The sequence below is a fragment of the Miscanthus floridulus genome, chromosome 19 (genome assembly GCF_019320115.1).
Source record: "Miscanthus floridulus cultivar M001 chromosome 19, ASM1932011v1, whole genome shotgun sequence".
Taxonomy (NCBI): domain Eukaryota; kingdom Viridiplantae; phylum Streptophyta; class Magnoliopsida; order Poales; family Poaceae; genus Miscanthus; species Miscanthus floridulus.
Genome location: NC_089598.1, coordinates 94,567,063 through 94,590,622, shown reverse-complemented (window position 1 = coordinate 94,590,622; position 23,560 = coordinate 94,567,063). Strand labels below are relative to the sequence as shown.

The 23,560-nt window shown below is 46.3% G+C and overlaps 1 protein-coding gene and 1 pseudogene across 1 annotated transcript; both read left to right on the top strand.

Annotated features, from left to right (window-relative positions):
- The first annotated feature begins 19,858 nt into the window (after positions 1-19,858).
- On the top strand, positions 19,859-20,506 carry LOC136526410 (BTB/POZ and MATH domain-containing protein 3-like). The gene has a single exon (XM_066519077.1). The coding sequence runs from the start codon at positions 19,859-19,861 to the stop codon at positions 20,504-20,506; it is 648 nt and encodes a 215-aa protein (XP_066375174.1).
- A 1,350-nt stretch (positions 20,507-21,856) lies between these two features.
- On the top strand, positions 21,857-23,035 carry LOC136528529 (BTB/POZ and MATH domain-containing protein 2-like; annotated as a pseudogene).
- The last annotated feature ends 525 nt before the right edge of the window (positions 23,036-23,560 follow it).

Here is a 23,560-nt window from a genome sequence, read left to right as displayed (position 1 = left end):
TGTCTAGCTGAATCGAGAGCCTACAACTTCCTTATAGAGTGTACAGTCATAATTCATAAAATATGATGAGCTTTGTTCTTGTTTCTCGTCTATTTGTGCATAATAAAATATAAATGATAAGTTGCAGCAATGAATTACTCGTGCAACTTCTAGAATTTAGCAAATGCTAACATGGTTTACATTTTGGGAACTTAGCAAACAAGGTATAAGAAAATGGTATTAGAGGAAGCTTATATTGATCTGAGTATATTCAAAGTGGCTATTGGAAATCATTAGTGTAATATTCTTTAGCACCCACTGTTGTGCTCAGTAATTTTGTTGCTCCTGCATGACACAGAAGCATACAAGATTAATAAAGCAAACAACAATTCTGTCAAATAATTAGTGTGGATTTACTACATTACACACTAACCTTGGATTTCTAGGAGCAGTGCTTCAAACCTTCACGAAAGGCATCAACTACCGAGCTTGTCCCAAATATATTTGAAATAGGAGGCATATGTAATCACAAGTTGACCTTGAGTGATGAAAACTGAACAAAGGAAAAAAAAAGTTTGTCATCTGAATTCGTAGAAGAGCAGCTTGATGAACACCAAGAGAAGGCATCTTGTGCGCCGAGAAGTGTTCACTTTGAGGAAGTGGACATAGATTTTGAACTAAGATTACTTGAGTCACATTACAATTAATTACATATTATAAAGTATCTTGGGTCTACTACATAACTTGATCAAAATAAATATCAATGGAACTAACTATAATTAGCTGCTGGCATGCATGTTTGTTTTGTTTGTTACTTAGTTTGTTTATTAGTCAACAGATCATTCCACATAGACAAACCACTGAGTACATGGTGTGTATCCATCGCATGCACGTGCAATGTAAGAGATAAGAAACCAAGAAATTGGCATTAAATCAACCTAAGAAGTATAAAACAGGCTCATGAACAAATTATTAGATAGATTCTCACCTGATCTCAGCGGTGTTTGTGAATATTGTGTATTGCTAGCTGCTGCTAGTTAATGTTTGTTCTCAAGAGCTCTGTATTCAATGGAAAATAAGTAGTACCTAGAAATTTTGTTTTGTATATGCTACAAAGCTACACCTACATAGATTCAAGTCCTCTCTTAGCAATAGTCTTTCTTCTTGGATGAATAGTTTATCCTGTTCTAAAGTTCTTCATGCTTTTCTTGATACTTCTGTTATATTTTTCTTTCTTTTGCTATATTTTCTTTGCATTGCATATCTGATATGTGCTGATGAAAATGGTTATGAATTTGGAGAAAGGACAGAGTTAATAAAGAAACTGAGCGGTAAACTTTAGAACAACCGAAGAACTTTGCAGTGGTTGGAACCCTACCAGTGTACTGTTCATATTTTATTTTTTTCCCAATAGCATCATTGCAGGACTTTCTATAACTAAAATCTACTTGTATGAGTGCAATATTACTTTCTAGATGTCAAATTAGGATCTACTACAGCAAAAAACATATTTTTTATTCCAATATTTCTGGATACACATTATAGTGAGCCTGGTACTGAAGTCATATCAAAAAAAATTGGCTGTGACCTGTATTTTCCCAACTACAAGTAGCAAAGAACTAACCATTAATCAAAGCAATGAGATTAGCATAATCACATGTCAAGCAACAACTTGACACACATGAGTTGCTATTTTAGAGCCTATTATTTGAACTGTATGTGTAGTAAAAGGTATAAGTATGTATTTTTTGCTTTCATATTACTAAAATATCTTAAATCATATAAATTAAGTTTTACTTTTTATCTATATATAATTATGTAACCCTATTAAGCAGCATGGTAGTAAGCCTCCACTACAACCTGTAGGTATTGCAGCTGCAGACTCACCTAGAACATAAACAAATGATAATACCCAATATGATGAGTGCCTATAAGAAAGAATCTTACATGAGTATGGAAGCCCTTTGCTAAGATTTTAGAAAAGGTAAACCCTATAGAACTTTTTTCTTCCACAAACTCAGATGGAAGAAAAATGTAGCATATGCTAAAATGTTGAGGAGCATAAGTATGAAAACCAAATTGAGAAGATCAAGTGGTCACTATACTTCGGCTGTTTCATCACAAAGCTTGCAATTAAGTTGTTTCATTATCTAAAAATGTGGAATTTTATATGGATCTTGCCCTGCGCTGTCAAGTAGGACTTGAAGGGGGAGGGGGAATTACCTTCGTATGTGAACATGTTCTTGCTGACTGCTCAGGCACGCAGGAGGTTGAAGAAGTAGTGAATGGGTGTCAAAGCTAGGAGCTCGTCAGCCGGCGCTGCACCTCCGTCTTTACGCAACGTGGATCTTCACATGGGCCAGTGTGAGCATTGCTATCGTCTGGTGTTTAGAGTAAGCTTAGACTGAGTGTGACATTCTGTCGAACGGTAGGCACGCGAGGCGTGTGGAGCTCGCGTGTGGACAGGGCGCTGTCGCGCCGCCCGTCCGTGTGGCCCTCACGTCGCTACGCCGCAGCCTGTTCGTAGCTCCGTGGACCCGCGCTGCCGGCCATCCGCGCAGCCCGAGCTCCACCTCGCCATAGAGCGCAGCCCTCTCTCCGCCGTGATGTGGCATGTTCGTGTCCGTGGCTCCCTGCGCCGCCATCCTCCTCAGACCTCGGGCGGCGTGTGGCAGAGCAGAACGACCCGTCGACGTGGCAAGCCCCGGGCGTCGTCGAGCCTCGGCGGGGCGGGAGCAAGGACGACGGAGGCGGCGGCGCACGGAGAGGCGACGCATGAGTACGAGCGTGCATCCGTCCGAGGCGGAGGGGGCGAGTCAAGTGGGTTCTGGAGCATTCATGATGGCCCCGGTTGCGTGGCTTAACGGGTAGGAGACCACGAAGACCACGATCGAACGGTCGATATCGCTTGTTCGTCGAATCGGACGGTTAGCAGACTAACAAACGACGTGGTCCAATCCACTGCCTTTTTTGGAAGCAGGATTCTATATAGAGATATGACCGTATCGGCGAAAACTGCTGGCCCAAACTTCCTCGACTCCCTACGGCCCAAACTTCCTCGACTCTTTCCGCGCGCCGCGCGCTAGTTTTCGCCGAACGCCGGCTGCCCAGAAACCGAGTACGAGGCTACCGGAAGCTAGCTTTCCTTCTTGCGCCGAACGCCGGGTGCCCAGAAATCGAGTACGAAACTGGTCCGCTCGTCCCAAAAATAAGAGGGTGTTTAGCTAGGGGAATTTTGGATTTTGGGTTACTGTAGCATTTTGTTTTTATTTGGCAATTAGTGTTCAATCATGGTCTAATTAGGCTCAAAACGTTCGTCTCGCGATTTCCTACCAAACTGTGTAATTAATTTTTTTTCGTCTATATTTAATGTTCCATGTACGTATCGCAAAATTCGATGTAATAGATACTGTAGCACTTTTTTAGAATTTGGTCCAGCAACTAAACACGGGCTAAAACCGAGTCTGATACGACGGCTGCGATTACAAAACTCCAACGTGCAACCGTCAAACGTGCCGCGTGAGCGTCTCAGGCTCCCTGCCGAAAACTGCAACAGATAATCAAGCAGGCACATCGTGCGCGTTTGACGGCACGAAACGATGACTAGCGGGGCACGCCGACTGCCCACTCAGGTACTCAGGCCACATGCGCTACGTGCCTTGCTATAATACTTCTAAGTTTTTATTGGGAAAAATCAATATTTCTGAACTCATATATTGCTACTTGATGCAATTCCATACGCTACGTGCCTTGCTACAGTACTTCTCATTTTTTATTGTGAAAACCAATATTTCTGAGGGAAAATTAGTTTCATAGCACCGAAAGAACGCGAGATTCGAAAAATACCATCGAAAATTCATCGTATCTAAAAATACCATTGAAAGTGAGTATCCGTTCCGCAATCTAGCACTCTGTTACTTTTGCTGTCAACGCTGTCTGTTGGCATCCGTCTGAGGACATGAAGAACAACCTGTACGTCGCATCAACCTAGGCAAGCCGCCTACAGTGGTAGAGCCTCATACCAGGGAGCTCGGAGCTCAAGCCCGAAGCCTATCCTTGACTCCGACGATGCCGCCGAGCACTCTAGCGCTGACGCACTACGCCACCGGAGCCGCGCTCGCCCCGGTTCACCGAATGCCGCCGCCGCCGGAGCTACGCTACACCAGCCAGTGACTCCGCCCGCAGCAGCCAAACGCCGAAGCTCAACGCCACGGGCACTAGGGCCTGCCCCCCCCCCCCCCGCCACCCTGCTGCCCGGAGCTCCCCACACGGAGCCGAGTGTGGGCAGCACGAAACACCCCACGCGTGTCGAAGCCGACGCTACGCCGGAGGCCGGAGCTGAGCGCCACCGGCACCAAGGCAATCGCCGCTGCCGCTCGGGAAGGGGCAGAAAGCCAGTGAACGGGAGAAGTCGTCTGGGCACCGGCAACCATCTCCATCCTCTCCCATCCCGTGCGCTTGGCAATTAGCGAGCAGCGCTGCTGCTACCGGCAAGCAGGCCATGCCTGCAACGCAGGAGCACAAGTCGCCGCAGTGCCAAGCACTGCGAGTGCTGAAGACCGCCTCCGCCGTCGCTCGCGAGGAAGCCGCCGAATTGGGAATCGCCGGAGCCGCCCTTGCCTTGACATGTCGTGATCCGCCCTGTTAGCCACCACCGTCGACGATCCAGCAATGGACCGGATCACCGGAGCCTGGTGCGTGGAGGCGAGAGTCTGAGGGACCTCGAGAGATGATATGCCTTTGAGTAGATTCTTTTTTTTTTGGCCTTCGATGAGCGGAGGTTGGAGTGGGTTTTTCCACCTTTATTAGATGGACGGAGATCCACCGAACTGACGCCGTTACCTCAATACATGACGGAATGCTATTTTTAGGTAACAGTTCTATCTTTCGATGGTATTTTACGTAACGGAGTTTTTTCGATGGTATTTTTCGATTTTCATGATCTTTCAATGCTATAGAACCAATTTTCTCTATTTCTGAACTCATATTCTAATGAGTCTCTTTATGTGTTTTTAGAGACTTTCTCCTACATGAAACGTATTCAAAAACAGGGACAGGATTGTTCGAGACCATTCAAAGATTTAACAAACCCAATCAATGAAGGTAAAAAATAAAGATGATATGTACGTGTCAATAATAGAAATGATGCTAATTAGATGCTAAATAATTATGCCTTTCTTTCAGTTTGAAAATTAGGCGGCCAAAGTGAATCTAAGTTAATGGAAGTCGTCGATCCTAAGGAACGTAAAAGGCAAAGAGAAAGAGCACGACGTGCAGCTATTACTGAAGAGCAACGGAATGAAATTAAAACAAATAGTAGGAAGCGACGTGCAGCAATGACCGAAGACCAATGGGATAAAGTTAATTGGAAGCGTCGTGAAGCGTATTATCGAAGAAAAGCTGAATCTATTCTCCCTGAAGTATCCAAATGTAACATTACATACACTACTAAATTGTGATACCTGCAATGCCCTTCCTTATAATAATATTTAGTAATTTGTCCATACAACTACACATTTTTAATAATTAGTGCGACTTATAGGGGGAATGCAACCACTATGTACAACAAATAGCGTGGACACTGTGCACAACCTTGCTTTTACTAGCCCTACTTCTATTCCTACTGAAAAACATGGCGAATAAAAAGAGTCAAAAAGCCAGTACTTTAGAGAACGATATATGAATAACAAAGACTGAGTTATAAAACCCCAGGGCGAGAGTCCATCATAGCGGGTCAGAGAAGACAAAAGGAAGTGCAGAAGCACACTCTAAACCCTGAGTCCATCGCTATGGAGAACCCAATGTATATTCCCGAGGTTGTGTGGCCAACTACAAAAGCAGCTAGGCATCATGGATCTACAGTAAACCACAGCAATTGGGGTATCCCAGAGTCTAGTGCATCACCTCTTTACATCCCATCAAATTTATAGGATAAGGATGAAGATGAATGCGGTGGTATACTGCCCAGCCATATGACATATAGGTGCAGTGTTCCATCAGGAGCAAGGCATGCGTTGTTAACCCGTCGAAACACGTTGTTTGAGTGTCACATTGGTGGGAAAACAAGAGCGATACCTAATGATAGTGAATGCATGGATGAAGACCACACGGATAATAACACACCCTTGCCTCAGTCAGCCGTGACCAACAATGGTAAATAATGAGGCATTACTACCCTATTTTATTCACCTAATACAATGTTATTCACATCTCAACTATGTCCATTACAGGAAGCATTGGACCAAGCATTGAGCTTGCATCATCGATACCAACACAACCAGTATTGGATGACACTGGTAATTAAAACTATTTTAAGCACTCTCTAAACTATTTAATCCCCTTTATTTACTGTTACCCATAGTTGTACTAACTCACGCATTTGTGATGGTCATAGATGATGAAGAGGGAGATATATTTGAAGATGACGAGAAAGAGGATGAGGGTTACCTTTTCGCTAGGCATGGTATTTATTACAAAAAAATTCCAACCCTTACAAATATTTCATGTGTTTATCTTAATCTAAACTATTGTGAATTAAACATCCTTTCAGACGGGGAAGATTATGACAATGTCCAAAATGATGATCATGAGGAAGATATGGCTTCTATCCCTAAAGTACCTGACCCGTGCGAAAAGGTGTATAGTAACATACCTACAGAGACACATATGCTAAAACCGGTCGCGAATTGCAAGCACTGCGGTGCGAAGAAGTTTGAGCATGAAACACTTGGGTTCTGTTGCCGCGGTGGAAAGGTTGAACTCAGTGCACCAGACATACCTGATGAGCTTATGAGGGTCGAGTGCCAACGCAGATGCTAGGCACTTTGTAACAACATCAGGTTTTTCAATGGCCATTTCTTATTCACTTCTTTATAATGTCGCCTCGATAGCGCTACTGCAAGCATGAGAAATAGTGGCATATACACCTTCTATGCACACGAACAAATCTATCACAATATCTTTGGGAGAGAAGATGGTAAGGAGCCAAGACATCTTGAGCTTTACTTCTATGATGACGATCCAAGTCTTGATCATCGTTATCGAAGGTGTTGTGAAGAGCAGTGCCAAAAAGACAAAGAACTTATTGAGAGGCTGATGACCATCCTTCGTGACAACCCATACTCAAAGCATCTTAGGAGTATGGGCTAGGCTGAACACCTTGAGGACTATCATATCACATTGAACCTTGACTAGAGGCTAGATCAAAGAACATATAATGTGTCGTTAGCTTCAAAGGTGGCTGTTGTCTGGATCGAGGGAAATAAACTCCTTGGTCAGTTCCAAAATAGTGTTGTCCTGCATGTTAAAGATAGAAGCAGACAAGGCATCTGCTCGTATCATGGATGCTACGATGCTCTTTCATACCCTCTATTCTTTCCTAGGGGTGAGCTCGGCTGGCATATGGATATTCCAAAAAAAGGAGTTAGTATGGAGGAAGTAATCAAGTACCGTGCCCTTCGAAAGGCCCATAGTGATTCAGAAGAACAAACATGTTTGATATTCTTCTTATTTAATAATACTTCACAAAGTATATACCTTAATGGTTATTCTCCAAACATTGCTAATTCACAGATATATTTTGTGTAGAAGACTCCCCTGGTAGACTATGTTTGTCTGTGCGTGACTACTACTACTATAAATTTCAGATGCGGCCAGGAATATTTAATCCCATACTTGACGACAAATGCCTTTTCCAGTAGTTTACGGTTGACACGTACATCAAGATTGAGAGTTCTCGATTGGATTATATACGCAACCATCAAGATGATATTAGGGCTGACCTCTACCAAGGATTGGTTGACAGCCTGCATGCCGACGAGGGTAGAGCAGAAGCTGTTGGAAAGCGGACGGTCATGCCTTCATCATTTATCAAAGGCCCACGTGACATGAGGCGTCGGTACATGGACGCCATGGCTCTAGTATGAAGGTTTGGTAAACCGGACATCTTCCTAACAATGACATGTAATTTGAACTTGGATCAGATCAGGTGTGAACTTTACTCTGGCCAGGAACCACAAGATCGTCCAGATCTAATTGTTCGTGTCTTTAAAGCAAAACTGGAAGAGCTAAAGGATAGGTTGCTAAAAAAGATATCCTTGGAATGGTCCGGACACGTGTATGTTGTGGAGTTTCAGAAGAGGGGTCTACCACACGCACATTTTTTGCTAATCATGAAGAGGAAGTACAAGATCACATCCCCATAGCAGCATGATCTTCTCATCTCAGCTGAGCTCCCAAACAAGAAGTACCCAGAATTGTACAAGATGGTTACAAAGCATATGATGCATGGTCCTTGTGGAGCGCTTAATCGCAATTCCCATGCACAGATGGACGTGGTTCCTGCAAGAACCGTTACCCACGACCTTTTTGTGACGCCACAGATAGTGCAAGGATTCATACCCAGTTTATAGATGATGTGAAGACGGGCGAAAAGAAAAGGTTCATGGACATGAGCTTGACAATAGATGGGTCGTGCCTTACAACCCATATCTACTATGTCTATTCAACTGTCATATTAATGTTGAGACATGTGGGAGCATCAAAGCAGTTAAATACCTGTTCAAATACATTTATAAGGGTCATGACCGGGCGTTTGTGGCTATGAGAGAGGCTGATAAGGAGGATAGTGAAGGAAATGTCGATGAGATCAAGCAGTACAGAGATGCTAGATGGGTAACCCCACCAAAAGCCTTGTGGAGGATATATGGTTTTGATTTGAGTGAGAGGTCCCCTTCTATTTTGTCCTTATAGCTATAGATGTCCAATGGGCTGGCCCAGCCTGGCAACGGGTCGGCACAGCCCAATGGGGGTTGGGCTGACAAGGCACGCCGTGCCGCCATGGGCTTCATGCCTGGCCGATGGCCCAGGCATGGCCTGCTGGGCCATTGTTCGTGCTGGGCCGGCCCAAGAAGCACGGCTAATCCAGCGTGCCAGGCCGGCCCAAGGCCCACTACACCAACAGAGAGAGGGGGGGAGGCCAGGGTGCCGGGCTGTCGTCGTTGCTTCGGAAGGCCATGGATGAGGACGACACGACCTGCCGACCTCTCCATCCGCGGAGGACGAGCGATGAGGCGGCCGGATCCGTAGAGGATGAGCGATGAGGAGGCCAGATCCATGGAGAACGAGGCCAGATCCACACAGAGGAGGCATGTGGAGGAGGAGCAGCGCGTGACGGTGAGGAGGAGGTGGCCACCATCGGCGGAGGCGAGTTGGAGTGGAGGTGGCGTCGGGGCGGAGCTCATGGCCAGATCTAGCGTAGGGGCAGAGCTTGGGGCCAGCGCGCTCGTTCTCGCGGCGGGCGAGGCGAGACTGCGGGAGGCGATGGCGGCGCTCGATGTTGGATCCCACGAGAAGAGAAGGGGATGGAGGGGATTTGGCGAGCCGTGGGGAAGCAGGAGCTCGAGGCGTCGGCGGCCGGTGGGGCGGAGCTTGAGCTTGTGCGTGAGGAGGAGGGGTGTGGGTGCTTGATAGCATGGGGGAGAGGAGGGGTGCGGGTGCGCGACAGCATGGCCACATGGGGGAGAGGAGGGGTGCGGGTGCGGGTGCGCGAGTGCGGGATGGCATGGGCGGTGGGGGAGAGGACTGAGGAGGGGTGCGATGCGGGTGCGGCGTGGGGGAGAGCCGAAGAGGAGGGGTTTGGGGACTTAGGGTTCGAGGGATGGTGGGCCAGCCAGCTGGGCCGCGCGCCGTGGGGAGGGGAAGTGGAGTGAGGAGGGCTGGAGCCTAGAGGGGGAGGGAGGGGGTGGCTGGCCGAGCCGTTGTCGGGCCGTCTGTTGAAGGCCAGGCCATATCGTGCCAGCCCATGGGCCTGAGCAGCGGCCCAGGCATGGCCTGCTCCCTCGAGACGAGCCAGCCCAGGCCCGCATGTCACCGGGCCAGGCCGTGCTCATGTCGGGCTAAAAAAGCAGGCTTTGTGTCATGCCGTCGTGCCTCGGGCTGCATGGCCAACTATACTTATAGCTCCATCTTCCAGACATGCATATGGTTTCATTTCACCGACGTAAGGGGGTTCAACGAGTGCTTAACCGCCTAGGAGTTGAAAAGTCAATGCTTACAACGTACTTCGAGATGAATAGGACAGACAAAAGAGCCCAAGGTATCTTGTACAAGGACTTTCTAGAGTTCTATACGTGGCACGCACATGGCAAAAAATGGTAGAGGAGGGTAAAAGAAAAAACTCTACGACAAATCAGTCAGATCGTCTCTGCCAATCCTACGAGGAGGAGTGTTACTATCTTAGGGTTCTTCTAAACAACGTGCCCGGTGCAACCTCCTTCGATGATCTTAAGACCGTTAATGGCATAATGCTACCGACCTTCCCTGAAGCTGTAGAAAGAAGGGGCCTGATTGAAGCGGACAACACGCTGGATGAGAGCTTGGCTGAGGCTACTGAGTGGATGATGCCATATGCGTTAAGAAGGCTCTTTGCAATGATATTGGTGTTCTGTGAGCCAAGTGATGTGTTTGGACTCTGGGAGAAACAAAAATAGGCAATGTCGGAGGACTATAGGCGCAACAATCAATCCAACTTCATAGTGGAGCAGATGTTCCTCATAGATATTCAAAAAATGCTTCAATCAATGCAGAAGGATATAAAGATGTACCCACTTCCTGATATCGATGACTCATATGACGCCTCCGATGATATTCCTAGGGAGATTTTTGAGGAGGCTAGCATTGAGGTTGATGCTGATGATGTGGCTCTATCAGACACCCTTAATGAGGAGCAACGAGCTACCCATGATGAGATTATGTCTGCCGTTGATACCAAAAATGGTGGTCTATTCTTTGTGGATGGACCTAGTGGCACCGGGAAGACTTATCTATACAAGGCCCTGCTCGCTACTATACACAGTCAAAATAAGATTGCCGTGGCAATAGCTACATCTGGTGTTGTAGCCTCGATAATGCTTGGTGGTAGAACCGTCCACTCGTGCTTTAAGATTCCACTCAACATCGACAAAGGGGTCCTTTTGTAGCTTCATAAAACAGAGTGGTACTGCCAAGCTCCTTCAAATTGCATCCCTAATGATTTGCGATGAGGCTACCATGATAAAGAGACAGGGTATCGAGGCACTAGATAATAGCCTCCATGATATAATGGACCGACCTGAGTTGCCGTTCGAGGGGAAGACTATCATGTTCGGTGGAGATTTTAGACAAGTTCTTCCTGTTGTTCGAAAAGGATCGAGGGCTCAGACAGTCGGTGCCTCGCTGCGGATGTCGTACCTTTGGGATTCCATGCGACATCTAAAACTGGTGCGCAACATAAGGGCAAAGAGCGACCCGTGGTTTGCAGAATACTTGTTCTGCATCAGCGGAGGCTCTGAGGAGGCCCATGATTACGATGAGGTCTGCCTTTCTCGTGATATATGCGTACCATACACGGGAAAGATGGTGATCTTGATACGCTGATTGATTGCATATTCCCTAGGCTCAATGAAAATATGCCAAACAAAGACTACATTACCCCTCGAGCGATATTGTCTACGCGGAACGAATGGGTCGACATGATTAACATGAAGATGATAGACCATTTTCAAGGGGATCAGATGGTGTACCATAGCTTCGACTGTGCGATGGATGATTCACACAATTACTACCCTCATGAATTTCTTAACACTTTGACACCAAATGGTCTACCGCCACATATGCTAAAGTTGAAGATTGGCTGCCCAGACATATTGCTTAGGAACATTGACCCTGCGAATAAACTTTGCAATGGTACCAGACTTATCATATGGGGGTTCCAAAAGAATACTATAGACGTAGAAATTGTGTTGGAGCAGCATGCTGGAAAGCGAGTTTTTCTGCCTTGCATACCCTTATGCCCGTCTGACGACGAGATATTCCATTTCCAATTTAAGTGTAAGCAGTTTCCCATTTGGCTTAGCTTCACCATGACGGTTAACAAGGCACAGGGGCAGACTATCCCTAACATCAGGGTGTACTTACCAGAACTAGTGTTCTCGCATGGGTAATTATACGTAGCTTTGTCTAGAGCCACGACAAGATCGAATATTAGGATCTTGGTCATGCCAGCTATTGAGAAGGACGTCAAAAAGGGGAAGGGAAAGAAGTCGGAAAAGGATATATTCACGAAGAATATCGTTTATAAAGAGGTTCTAACTACTTGACTACTGGTGCTTGCCAAATCAGCACCTAAGGATGTTGTTAAGAAGATGCGAAACTTAGGTGTGTTGGAGGATACAATTAGAACATAACTGCTTTCATAATATTGATGTTCTAACTTCACATTTGAAAAAAAACTTTTTGTTACACGCTCATACTACCATTATCATGATATTGTATTTTTTTTTGTGCAACGCATGGGCATTTATCTAGTAGAGAAAAAAAAGAGGAGACAAAAAAGATAACAATAGCTCTAAATCAGAGTTAATCATGCCAATAGATAGAGTAAAGACGTATTAAGAGGAAACAATTATAATCACATAAATAATAAAAATAGATAAAAATGACACTTGAATAAAAAAATCAAATACTAGAAACAAGCTAGCTAACTGCGCTATTTGTGTCGACCAACCTGCTAGTCGTAAACAAGTTTAGCTTTGTCTTGATTCAAATTTCTTTAGTTTTAGTCAAATTTATAAAAAAAAATACAAACATTTATAATACCTGTATTAAACACCAGTACACCACGATATATATTGTTGGAAATTCGGACTACTACTAAACATATTGTAATGGCTGGGACCCACGCGCAAACATAAAAAAACACTCTTCTTTAGTACAGAGTACATATTTTCTTTTCTTCATTTCAGGCCTGTTTGAAATGGAGTATTTTCATAGAAAAAGTAGAGGAAACAAAAACAGTGGAAAGCTTTCTGAGAATAGCGTTTGGATTAAAGGATTCTCTGTGGAATACTGTTGCAGGCTTCTCATTTAAAAGGAAAACAAAAATCCTATCAGAACTCAGGTTTTCTCTTTCTTCACGAAGTACAAGACAACCACGCTGCTTAGACGTTGGGCTAGCTTATGCACGTCACTGTTTAATCTATGCTACTTTGAAGCTTGCATTGATAAGTACCTATATTTGTCTAACATGTTACAATTCCTATATTATAAATTCCTATGTTCCAAACAGTCTAAATTTCCTGTTCCTATATTTTAAAATCCCATATTTTTCACTTTTCATCCTACCTTGTTCTTCTGTTTTTTCCTATTCCTGCGTTTTGCATTCATTCGACCAAACATGCCCTTCACTTGCTTTCCTTCCGCCCATTGACGAGTTGACGACCCAAGTGTTAGTTGATCTCCACCAATGGCCTATTGGGCCCTATCTCTGCTCCCTGATCGGGGGAGCCCAACCCTAATTCGGTTGGTGGGCCCCTGTCACACAGCACACATAAAATGAAGGAGGGGGCGAGGGCTCGAACTACGAGGTTCAACGGAGCTGCCATCCACTTACAGACAAACCCTAAAACAGATCTAAAGTCGTGCTGGAAGCGACGGGATGTGCCCCACCATCGCCGTCGTCCCTGTAGGTCTACACCGGCCCCTCTGGACCACCACTGTACCTCACCACCGAGCCAGAGCTGCCTCGACATCGGTGTCCGCGAGGTCACGAAGCTATTGTCCACGGCGGATCTAAGGGTTAAACACAGAGGTACCAATCCTACGATCCTAACAATGGTATCAGAGTTAGGTTCACTCTGTGAAACCCTAACCCTAGATCGGGTACGGGAAAAGTGGACACGGTTTCAACAAAGAACCCTAGCATAGGGTGTAGATCTAGGGTTTCAGATTGAAAAACAAAGAAAATGCCCGATCCAGATCGGATCGGGACGGAACTCGAACCCTAAATGGAGAAAGAGGACGGTCATGAGGCTACCTACCTAGAGCCTGGCCGTCCTGTCACTGCCGTCGATCAAATCCATGGCCGATGAGACAGAGACAGAGCCGCCGGGCTAGGTAGCCTGGCGCGTGCGAACAATAGGGCACCGTCGCGTGACTACTCGACAGCGGCGTGCTCCGCAACTGGGCAAGCACGCACGCCGGCGAGGAGCTCCACGGCGGCGCCATCTCATCTTCCTCCTTCGGTCATCGAGAGTAGGAAGAGGAGAAAGAGAGAGGCCAGGGGAGCCACGGGCTTGAACTCCGGTAGATCAGTCCAAATCAGAGAAAGAAAAGGAAAGAGATTCGGATGAACTCCGAAAAGGAAAAGAAATCAAAAGAGAAAAGAAACCCTAACCCTAACTATCCCCAATCGGTCGAATCGAAGAACAGGAAAAGAGAATCAAAACCGCAGGGGAAAGAAGGGGAAGGGGGTGGCTTACCTCGCCGCCGTGCAGCGTTGCTGTCACGCCGGCGTGCGGGAGAAGAAAGGTCGAACCGGGGCAGCTGCTCGCTGGGCTCGGAAAAGGGGGCGCCGCGGCTAGGCCGCTCGACGGCAGTGTGCTCACCCGTTGGGGAGCATGCATGCCGGCGAGGGGGCCGGCGACGGCGCCAAGGCTCGCTCCACCGCCTAGCTCACCATGGTCGCTGCTCTCGCTCTCGCTCGGTTGTGCTCGGCTGCGAAGAGAGAGAGAGAGAGGACCGGAGCAAATGACTCTAGGGTTTTGCCTGGGGCGCGCGGCGTCGGCTTTTTTATTCGAGCGAAACGGCCGGGCGACCGTCGGATGCAATCCGACAGCGGTGCTTGATCGGGCCGACCGCGGCCCAGGCGGGCGAGCGCACGGGCGCGGCTTTGTCGGCCCAGGCCCAGGTTGCGGCCTGGGTGCGGCAGCGCGCGTGGAGAATAGATGGGCTGGGCCGATTTGCCGGCTGGACCGAAGGAATAGTAAAGAAATGAATCAGTTTTCATTTTTTCTTTTTCAGTAAAATTTTATTTCCTGAAAATTAGAAAAATGCAAATTGGATCAAAAGAAAAATAGAAAAATGTATTTTACCTGTGGGTAAAATTCAAGAAATTGAGTATAAGAAAATGTATACTCTCCAATGATTTTGAAACCTACATGATATTTAACTAGAGAAAAGAAAAGTTTTCCAGTAAATCTTTATTTCTTGGAAATTGATTAATGGATTAAAGAAAATAGAAAATATAATTTTTTCCTGTGGGTAAAATTCAAGGAAAAGAGAATTTTTCCACAGCTAAAGAAAAGTTGTTTATTCTCCAGTTATTTTGAACCAATGCGGTATTTAATTGGAGAAAAAGAAAGGTTTTCCGCTGCTAAAGAAATTATTGATTCTCCAGTTATTTTGAACCAATGTGGTATTGGAGAAAAAGAGTTTTGATATGATTATGATGTTGTTACTTTCTTACCAACGTTGTTAATAACAATATCATAATTGTAATAATTTATGCATTAATTCTACTTCTGCCCAACGGTGATGTAGAATTAGTGCATGAGAACAGTTATAAAAGTTAATGATTTATGCATTAATTCTACTTCTGTCCAACGGTGATGTAGAATTAGTGTATAAGAAAAGTTGATAACAGTTAATGATTTATGCATTAATTCTACTTCTACCCAACGATGATGTAGAATTAGTGTGTAAGAATAATTATGAAAGTTAATGATTTATGCATTAATTCTACTTCTGTCCAATGGTGATGTAGAATTAGTGTAAAGAAAAGTTGATAACAGTTAATGATTTATGCATTAATTCTACTTCTGCCCAATGGTGATATAAAATTAGTGTGTAAGAACAATTGTGAAAGTTAATGATTTATACATTAATTCTATTTCTGCCCAATGGTGATGTAGAATTAGTGTATAAGAATAGTTGTACGTTTTGATTTTGACCAACGTTGGAATCAAGGCATGCAAATGGTGTTAATTTTATGTTAAGAAAAGTTATGATCTGGTTTTCATCCTGTCTAAGGTGGACTGGGTAGTCACCTCACCATGTTCCACTGAAATTGTGGCACCGATGAGGGAGACAAAAGAGAATGATGTCACTTGGGCAACTAAAGAAAGGGATTTTGAATCCCAAAAGATATCCTATGGCCTTTAAGCATAGAAAGTGAATCACTGCCAACAAGAAATGTTTGGCTATGATAAAGAACATGACTGAACCCGCAATTGTGGGCTTAATCCTAGAATGTGACACGGTCATCGAGTACCTCGATAGAATAAAGAGTCAGTTCACTGACACTTCAAAGACATATGCTACTCAGCTGATAAAGCAGCTGGTGACAGAGTGTTACTCTGGATATGGTGGCATAAGAGAGCTCATGATGTGTTGTCGAAATTATGGCACTATCGTTCAGGCCATATTTCGAGGGGGAGAATGGAAAGACAAGTTAATAATGATATTCTTCCTCCATTAGAGCTCTCAGTTTTTGAACAAAGGAAAGTATGTAAAAAGAATTAAGAAAAGATGACAAACGAAGCGCAGGAATTCTACAGATTATTCACACAGACATCTATGATCAGTTTCCTATAAAGAGTGTGGATGGTAATGATTCATTCATAACATTCACAGATGATTACTCCCATTATGGCTATATTTATCCAATCAAAGAAAGAAAAGATATATTGGATAAATTTAAGATATTAAAGATTAAGATAGTCAGGTCTGACCGTGGAGGAGTACTACGGTCGGCATACCCTAAAAGAATAGCATAGTAGCCCAGTATTCTATATCGGGTGAACCTCAGCAGAATAAAGTAGCTAAAAGAATCAATCATACCCTGATGGATATGGTGAGCAGTATGATAAGTTACTCCACCTTACAGTTGAGCCTGTGGATGGAGGCGTTAAAAACCTCATTCATATTCTCAAAAGAGTATCAAGTAAATCGGTGTCCAAAACATCGTATGAGCTGTGGACAGAAAATGTACCCTCACTAAACCACTTGCGTGTGTGTGGGGGAGCCCTGCTGAGGCTAAAGTATTTAACCCAAACATTGAGAAGTTAGATCCCAAAACAGTAAGGTGCCATTTCATTGGCAACACAGAAAAGTCAAAAGGTTTTCGTTTTCCACTGTCCAGAGAGACATACAAAGTTTGTGGAAACGAGACACGCTGTTTTCCTAGAGGATGAAAAGATGAGGGGGAGCATGGTAGCTCGAGAAATTGTCCTTGAAGTGGAGCGGGTGTATGCATCCACTCTAATGATTTATGAGACATTTTTCTCACTACCTGCTATAGCTGCACCGACAGTGCTAGATACTGTGGTGCCAGTACCTGTTGTTATCCCACCTGTGGCAACAATGAATGACGATGAGGAACCTGTTCCTCGGGATCCTATAGAACCTATTGCCACACATGAGGGGGAGCAACAACAGCCTCAAACAAAAGTTGTGCCAAATGTGAAGGCCCCTAGAAGGTCTCAAAGAGTTAGAAAATTAGCTATTTCTGCTGATTATAAAGTGTATAACACTAAGTAATTTCAAATGGAGGATGATCCCACCTCATTTGAAGAAGCCATAAGAAGTGATCATTCATCAAAGTGGCTTGAGGCTATGGAAGATGAAATGAAATCAATGAATGTCAATAAAATTTGGGTTTTGGAAATAATTCCTAAAGGAGTCAAAACAGTAGACTATAAATGGGTCTACAGAACAAAACTTGGCTCTCAAAGGAATATAGAGAAATATAAAGCGCGACTTGTGGCAAAAGGCTATATGCAAAGAGAAGGAATTGATTACAATGAGACATTTTCTCCAGTCTCATGTAAAGTTTCCTTTAGAATCATAATGGCATTAGTGGCACATTACGATTGAAAATTACATCAGATGGATGTAAAGACGGTATTTCTCAACGGAGACTTGGAGGAAAATGTTTACATGGCACAACCGAAAGGTTTTGTCATGGAAGGAAAAGAACGAATGGGATGCCGTCTAAAAAAATCCATTTATAGATTAAAGCAAGCTTCAAGACGGTGGTACTTGAAGTTTGATCAGTCAATAAAAAATTTTGGGTTTTAAAAGAGAATGTAGAGGACAATTGTGTCTATGCAAAGTTTAAGAATGGGAAGTTTATCTTCCTTGTCCTGTATGTGGATGATATCTTACTTGCTAGTAGTGATGTCAGTCTACTACTGGAGACAAAGAAATTTGATATAAAAGATCTTGGCGAAGCCTCGTTCGTTCTAGGGATCGAGATTCACCAAGATAAAAGAAAAAGGGTATAAGGACTGTCACAAAAGGCATACATGGAAAAGATCTTAAAGAAATTCAATATGCACAAATATAGTCCCTCACCTGCTCCTATAGTCAAGGGCGACAGATGTGGGGATTTTCAATGCCCCAGGAACCAATATGAGCTCAATCGATAAAGTGAAAGTGGTTCCATATGCTTCAGCTATCGGAAGCTTACAACATGCTCAAGTATGTACGCGCCCTGACTTTGCATTTGTTACCGGGTTTTACTTGGCAGATTCCAGAAGAATTCTGGAATGGAACACTGAAATTGATAAAGAAAGTCTTGAGTTATTTGCAAGAAACGAAAGGCCTCATGATGACATTTAGAAGATCTGATTCACTCTACATGGTGGGATATTCAGATTCTGATTATACGAGAGTGAATGCATATCCAGACGTAGATTTTCTATCATCTCGCAAAGGGGAGCTATTTCATGAAAAAGCTCAAAACAAACTGTCACTACATCGTCCACAATGTATGATGGTTTGTAGCGTGCTATGAGGCAACGGGCAGGTGAACTAACTAATGAAGTTCATACCCGGTTTGAAGGTGGTTGACGACATCTATAGACCACTAAAGTAATACTGCGATTATAATCTGGCAGTACAAGATACTCACAACATAAGTCAAGTGGTGCTACCAAACATATTGACATGGAGTATTATATTGTGAAAGATAAAGTCCGGAATCAAGTCATAAATCTTGAGCATATAAGTAAAGAAAGGATGCTCGCAGATCCGCTTACAAAAGGCTTACCACCCAACATGTTCAGAGGACGTGGTGTTCAGAGAACATGTAGCTAGCTTGGGTTTAAGGGAAAGCCTAAAATATTCCTGGACAAAAGAAGGCCCAAAGATAAGTATCTATTTCAGAACAGAGTAGTGGGTTGTAGCTGTTAAGTCTATCGGCAATGGACCGTGACGATGAGACATGCTCTATGAGCTAATCTGTAATGGAATGAACAAAAGCAAATGACATGAAAGTGAAAGATGAAATGAGATAAGGGCGAGAATGTTAGTTGATCTCCATCAATAGGCCCAACGGCCTATTGGGCCCTATCTCTGCTTCCTGATCGGGGGAGCCCAACCCTAATTCGGTTGGTGGGCCCCTGTCGCACAGCACACATAAAAGGAAGGTGGGGGGCGAGGGCTCGAACTACGAGGTTCAACGGAGCCGCCATCCACTTACAGACAAACCCTAAAACCAATCTAAAGTCGTGCTGGAAGCGATGGGATATGCCCCACCATCGCCGTCGTCCCTGCAGGTCTACACCGGCCCCTCTGGACCACCACTGTACCTCGCCACCGAGCCAGAGCTGCCTCGACATCAATGTCCGCGAGGTTACGAAGCTATTGTCCAAAACGGATGTAAGGGTTAAACATAGATGTACCAATCCTACGATCCTAACACCAAGGTCCCAAATAGAGGTGAGTCGCCTGCGCCGGTGACGGTGAGGCCGCCCGCAATCCGCCATTCTCACTGCCGGTTCCGACTCGCCGCCATCGCAGAGGATGGAGGTAATAAGCTCAAACCCCAGGTTCTTAAGTTCCGTCAACTGTTCTGTTTTTCAGACGAAATCGAAACATTTTAGATCAATCAATGGAGACTTCTTTTTAATGTCGCACTTGTTGAAACGGATCCACTCGAGACTTTTTCAGATCGACTTGGCTTATTTTCTTTCTGCTGGATACATTTCTCCGCTACTTTATGCTCACTGTTCACTTGCGAGCTTCAGTTCCCACTCTCGGAATCCCCCGTTGATTTCTGATGCCCTCGCCCGTACAGCAGCAGGCAGCAGCAGTCCATCTCTCGAACCTCACCGACGCCGCATGCGTCGTGCACCAGTTTAAGATCAACGGCTACTCGGCCACCAAATCCATGGCGAGGACGGACTCGCTCCCGTCCAAGCGGCTGGCGGTGGGCGGGTACGAGCGGGAGGTCCACTACACCCCGAGCCTCGTCGTCGATGGCGGCTACTGGATAGCGTTCAGGCTCGTCCTCCTCAGCGCGCCGCGCCGGAACGACGTGAAGGCCGCCTTCAGATGCCGGCTGCTGTATGCTTCCTCCAACTCCCGTCAGCAGCGCGTCTATTGCGTCAGGGATGCAGCCGGGATGGAAGGTCAGATGTCTCACGCGTTCAAGCAGGCGAAGGAGAGCTCCGGATGGATTCCGCTCCGCAAAAGGGATTATGTGGAGGCGGCTCGGGTCATCGAGAACGACTCTTTCACTGCCGAATGTACCATCACGGTGGTCACCGAGCTACCTGAGCCTGACACAGCAAAGACTAATGTCGTCCTGCCCCGACTTCGGCCATTGTCGGGCTTGCATTCCTTGCACCAGAGTGGAGACGGCAGCGACGACTCTGGCGCTGGCAGAGCAGCACGGTTGCCCGAAGCTCAAGGCCAGGTGTGTTGAGTTCATCGCTGCAAACCTTGATGACGTCATGGCGACAGAAGGTTACAAGCATCTCATGACAAGCTCCCCATTGGTTCTGAATGACCTCCTGAGAGCTGTGCGTGGAAGAAAGAACTGAAGCACGTTGGCGATGGCTGATGAATAGTCTCTGTAGTATGTAATTTAGAGTAGTTGTATTGTATCTGCTCTCTCTCTGAATTTCTGTAGCAAAAGGAGCAACTCGATCATGTCAACAGCATAAAAATACTAACTTGCCCTGAACCCTGACAGATTTATTTTTGCAAGAACCATTTATTCAGTGTCGTTCATGCTGCTTGCTCAAAACTTGCCCCGCCCTTTCCGATCTGATTAAAAAAAGGTACACTACAGGAGCAAGTCGATCATATCAACAGCATAAAAATACTAACTTGCCCTGAACCCTGACAGATTTAGTTTTGCAAGAACCATTTATTCAGTATTGATCTTGCTGCTTGCTCAATACTTGCCCTGCCCTTTCTGATTAAAAAAAAGTTTGCTTTCCCCTGACCTAACATATAGTTTCACAGGAAGTTATAAAAACATATTTAGGTGACACAGTGAGAAATTCCCAATGTTTCCATTTCCTTCTGTGTTTTGCTACATGCAAAGTGATCTCTGGCAATTGTGGAAGTAACACACCTCATCAGAATGCTAACTAGTAACATAATTGTGGATGTAGATGTCAGCGCACAGCTAACCTTGGTGCACTGTTGGTGTTCGTCGACGGCGCGCGGCCTTGGCACGAGTGACGAGCTCCATTGCGTCCGGGGACAGCGTCGTGTCGGCGCCCACGCTGTGCTCGTCGTCGGGGACGGCACAGGAGAACCGGGGAGCCCTGGGAATCAATGAATCGCAATCAATCAAATGAGGCAGCAGAACCGACATGAGCATGGCTGGCAGGGCAGGACTGTAGGAGCTCGACCTTGGGCCGGCCGGCCGAGGGATAGGTGGACGGACAGATCAAGTGCGGTGCGCATACGTGCCCCTTCCGACGAAGTCGTCGTGGGATAGTCGGATAGATGAGGCGGAGCATGCCTGATGCGAGGTTGCACCGCAGACCAGGCGGAGATCTCGGCACACCAAGCAGTGGCGGCGACGGCGGCGTAAACCTGATGGACGATAAACAGGGAAGGAAATTCGGGAGCGCGGCCCGCAGAGATAGAGATTAATTTGGCTCGTGGTTGCCATGTAGGAGTATATCCATGGTTGAGATCTTGCTCCAAGATATTAGGAGATGATTGAGATTTATAGCAATTCTGTTGAGATACTATATAAACGGCTCCTGCCTGTCCACCGTGAACGCAGGAACGGCGTCGTCGCCTTTCTCTCACGCGAGATCCACCGCGCGCGTGCTCCTCTTCCACCCGGACCCGCTCCTCGATCCGCCATGGCTCACACCTCCGTGAACCTCACGGAGGCTGCGCGCTCCAAGCATCTGTTCAAGATCAACGGCTTCACGGCGACGAAGCACAAGCCAAGGTCGTTCTCCGCGCCGAGGAAATGCGCCGTCGGCGGCCACGACTGGCAGATCCAGTTCTGCGCCAACAGGTCGGTGGGGCCGCCGAACCACCCTTCCGACGGCGCTAGCTGGGTCATGTTCCGCCTCAGGCTAATGAGCAAAGCAGCCGGCGGCGGGGTGGCAGCGTCGTTCGCCTGCCGCCTGGTGGATCCGAACCAATCGGGACTGGGCGACTCCTCGGACCAAATCTCCTCCGCCTCGTTCCGCAGATACGATTTCCACGACGTCTACCTCGTCAGGCGGAGCGAGCTGGAAGGTTGGCAGCGTCGGTACCTGAAAGACGACTCCATCCTCGTGCAGTTCGCGATCACCGTCCTGCTCGGGGAACCGAAGAATGCGGTGGCGTCGGACGCCGCCCGCCCCCGAGCGTTCCGTCCTCCGACCTGCACAGGCAGTTCGGCGAGCTGCTGCGGAGCCAGAAGGGCGCGGACGTGACGTTCCACGTCTCCGGTGAGTCCGTCCCCGCGCACCGGTCCGTGCTCGCGACGAGGTCGCCCGTGTTCATGGCCCAGCTGTACGGGCACACGAAGGAGGCGTCCACGTCCGCGCCGTGCGTGGAGGTCAAGGACATGGAGGCGGAGGTGTTCAGGGCCATGCTCCGCTTCATCTACACCGACACGGCGCCGGAGCTGGAGCGGAGCGGGTGGCAGGCGACGGCGATGGCGCAGCATCTCCTGGAAGCCGCGGACCGGTACGGGCTAGAGCGGCTCAAGAGGATGTGCGAGGAGAAGGTGTCCACGGACATCAGCGTGGGCAACGTCACCACCACGCTGGCGCTGGCCGAGCAGCACGGGTGCGCCAAGCTCAAGGCCAGCTGCATCGAGTTCATCTTGGCTGCCCCCGAGAATCTCTTTGCGCTCGCTGCGACGGAAGGGTACAAGCATCTTGAGGCGAGCTGCCCCTCGGTTTTGACTGAACTTCTGCTGCACTTGGTTAGTTGGTTAGGGTCACTAAAGAATAAGTAGTAGTTGGGCATTATATTCTACTCTAGGAGACAGAAAGCAGTCCTATGTGGTTTCTAGTGTTTATTTTTTTCTTTATTTGTTTATGATTATGCTTGAAGCTTAATTATTCAGAAAAATTCAGATACAGTATTATTAGTGAATTAATCTATTTCAAAATCTATAGCACTGAGATATCAGACGGCAAATGGGAGTGAGAGGTCCTTCAGATTACCATCCTTACTTTTGTGCGTCTCCTAGATTTCGAGACTATTTCTAGAGGGATGTTAGCATTGTCCGGTGTCGTTCCTTGAATTTATAGAGATGATGAGCCCTTGGAGGCAGGTGGCGAGACAAGATGCTGCCGCTGCTGAAGGATGGCCTTCGCCCTTCGGCAGAGATGTGGATGGAGCCATTGAGAAGGCGAATTTGAAGCGTTCCTGCCACTGATGACGGAGGAAGGCAAGGCAAGTAGCTACAGAGCGAGAACGGCGAGAAAGAGAGAATACAGGAAGGCACTGACATTCAGCAACTGCCTCTTTTAGCATTTCATCAACTCTGATTATTCATCTATGA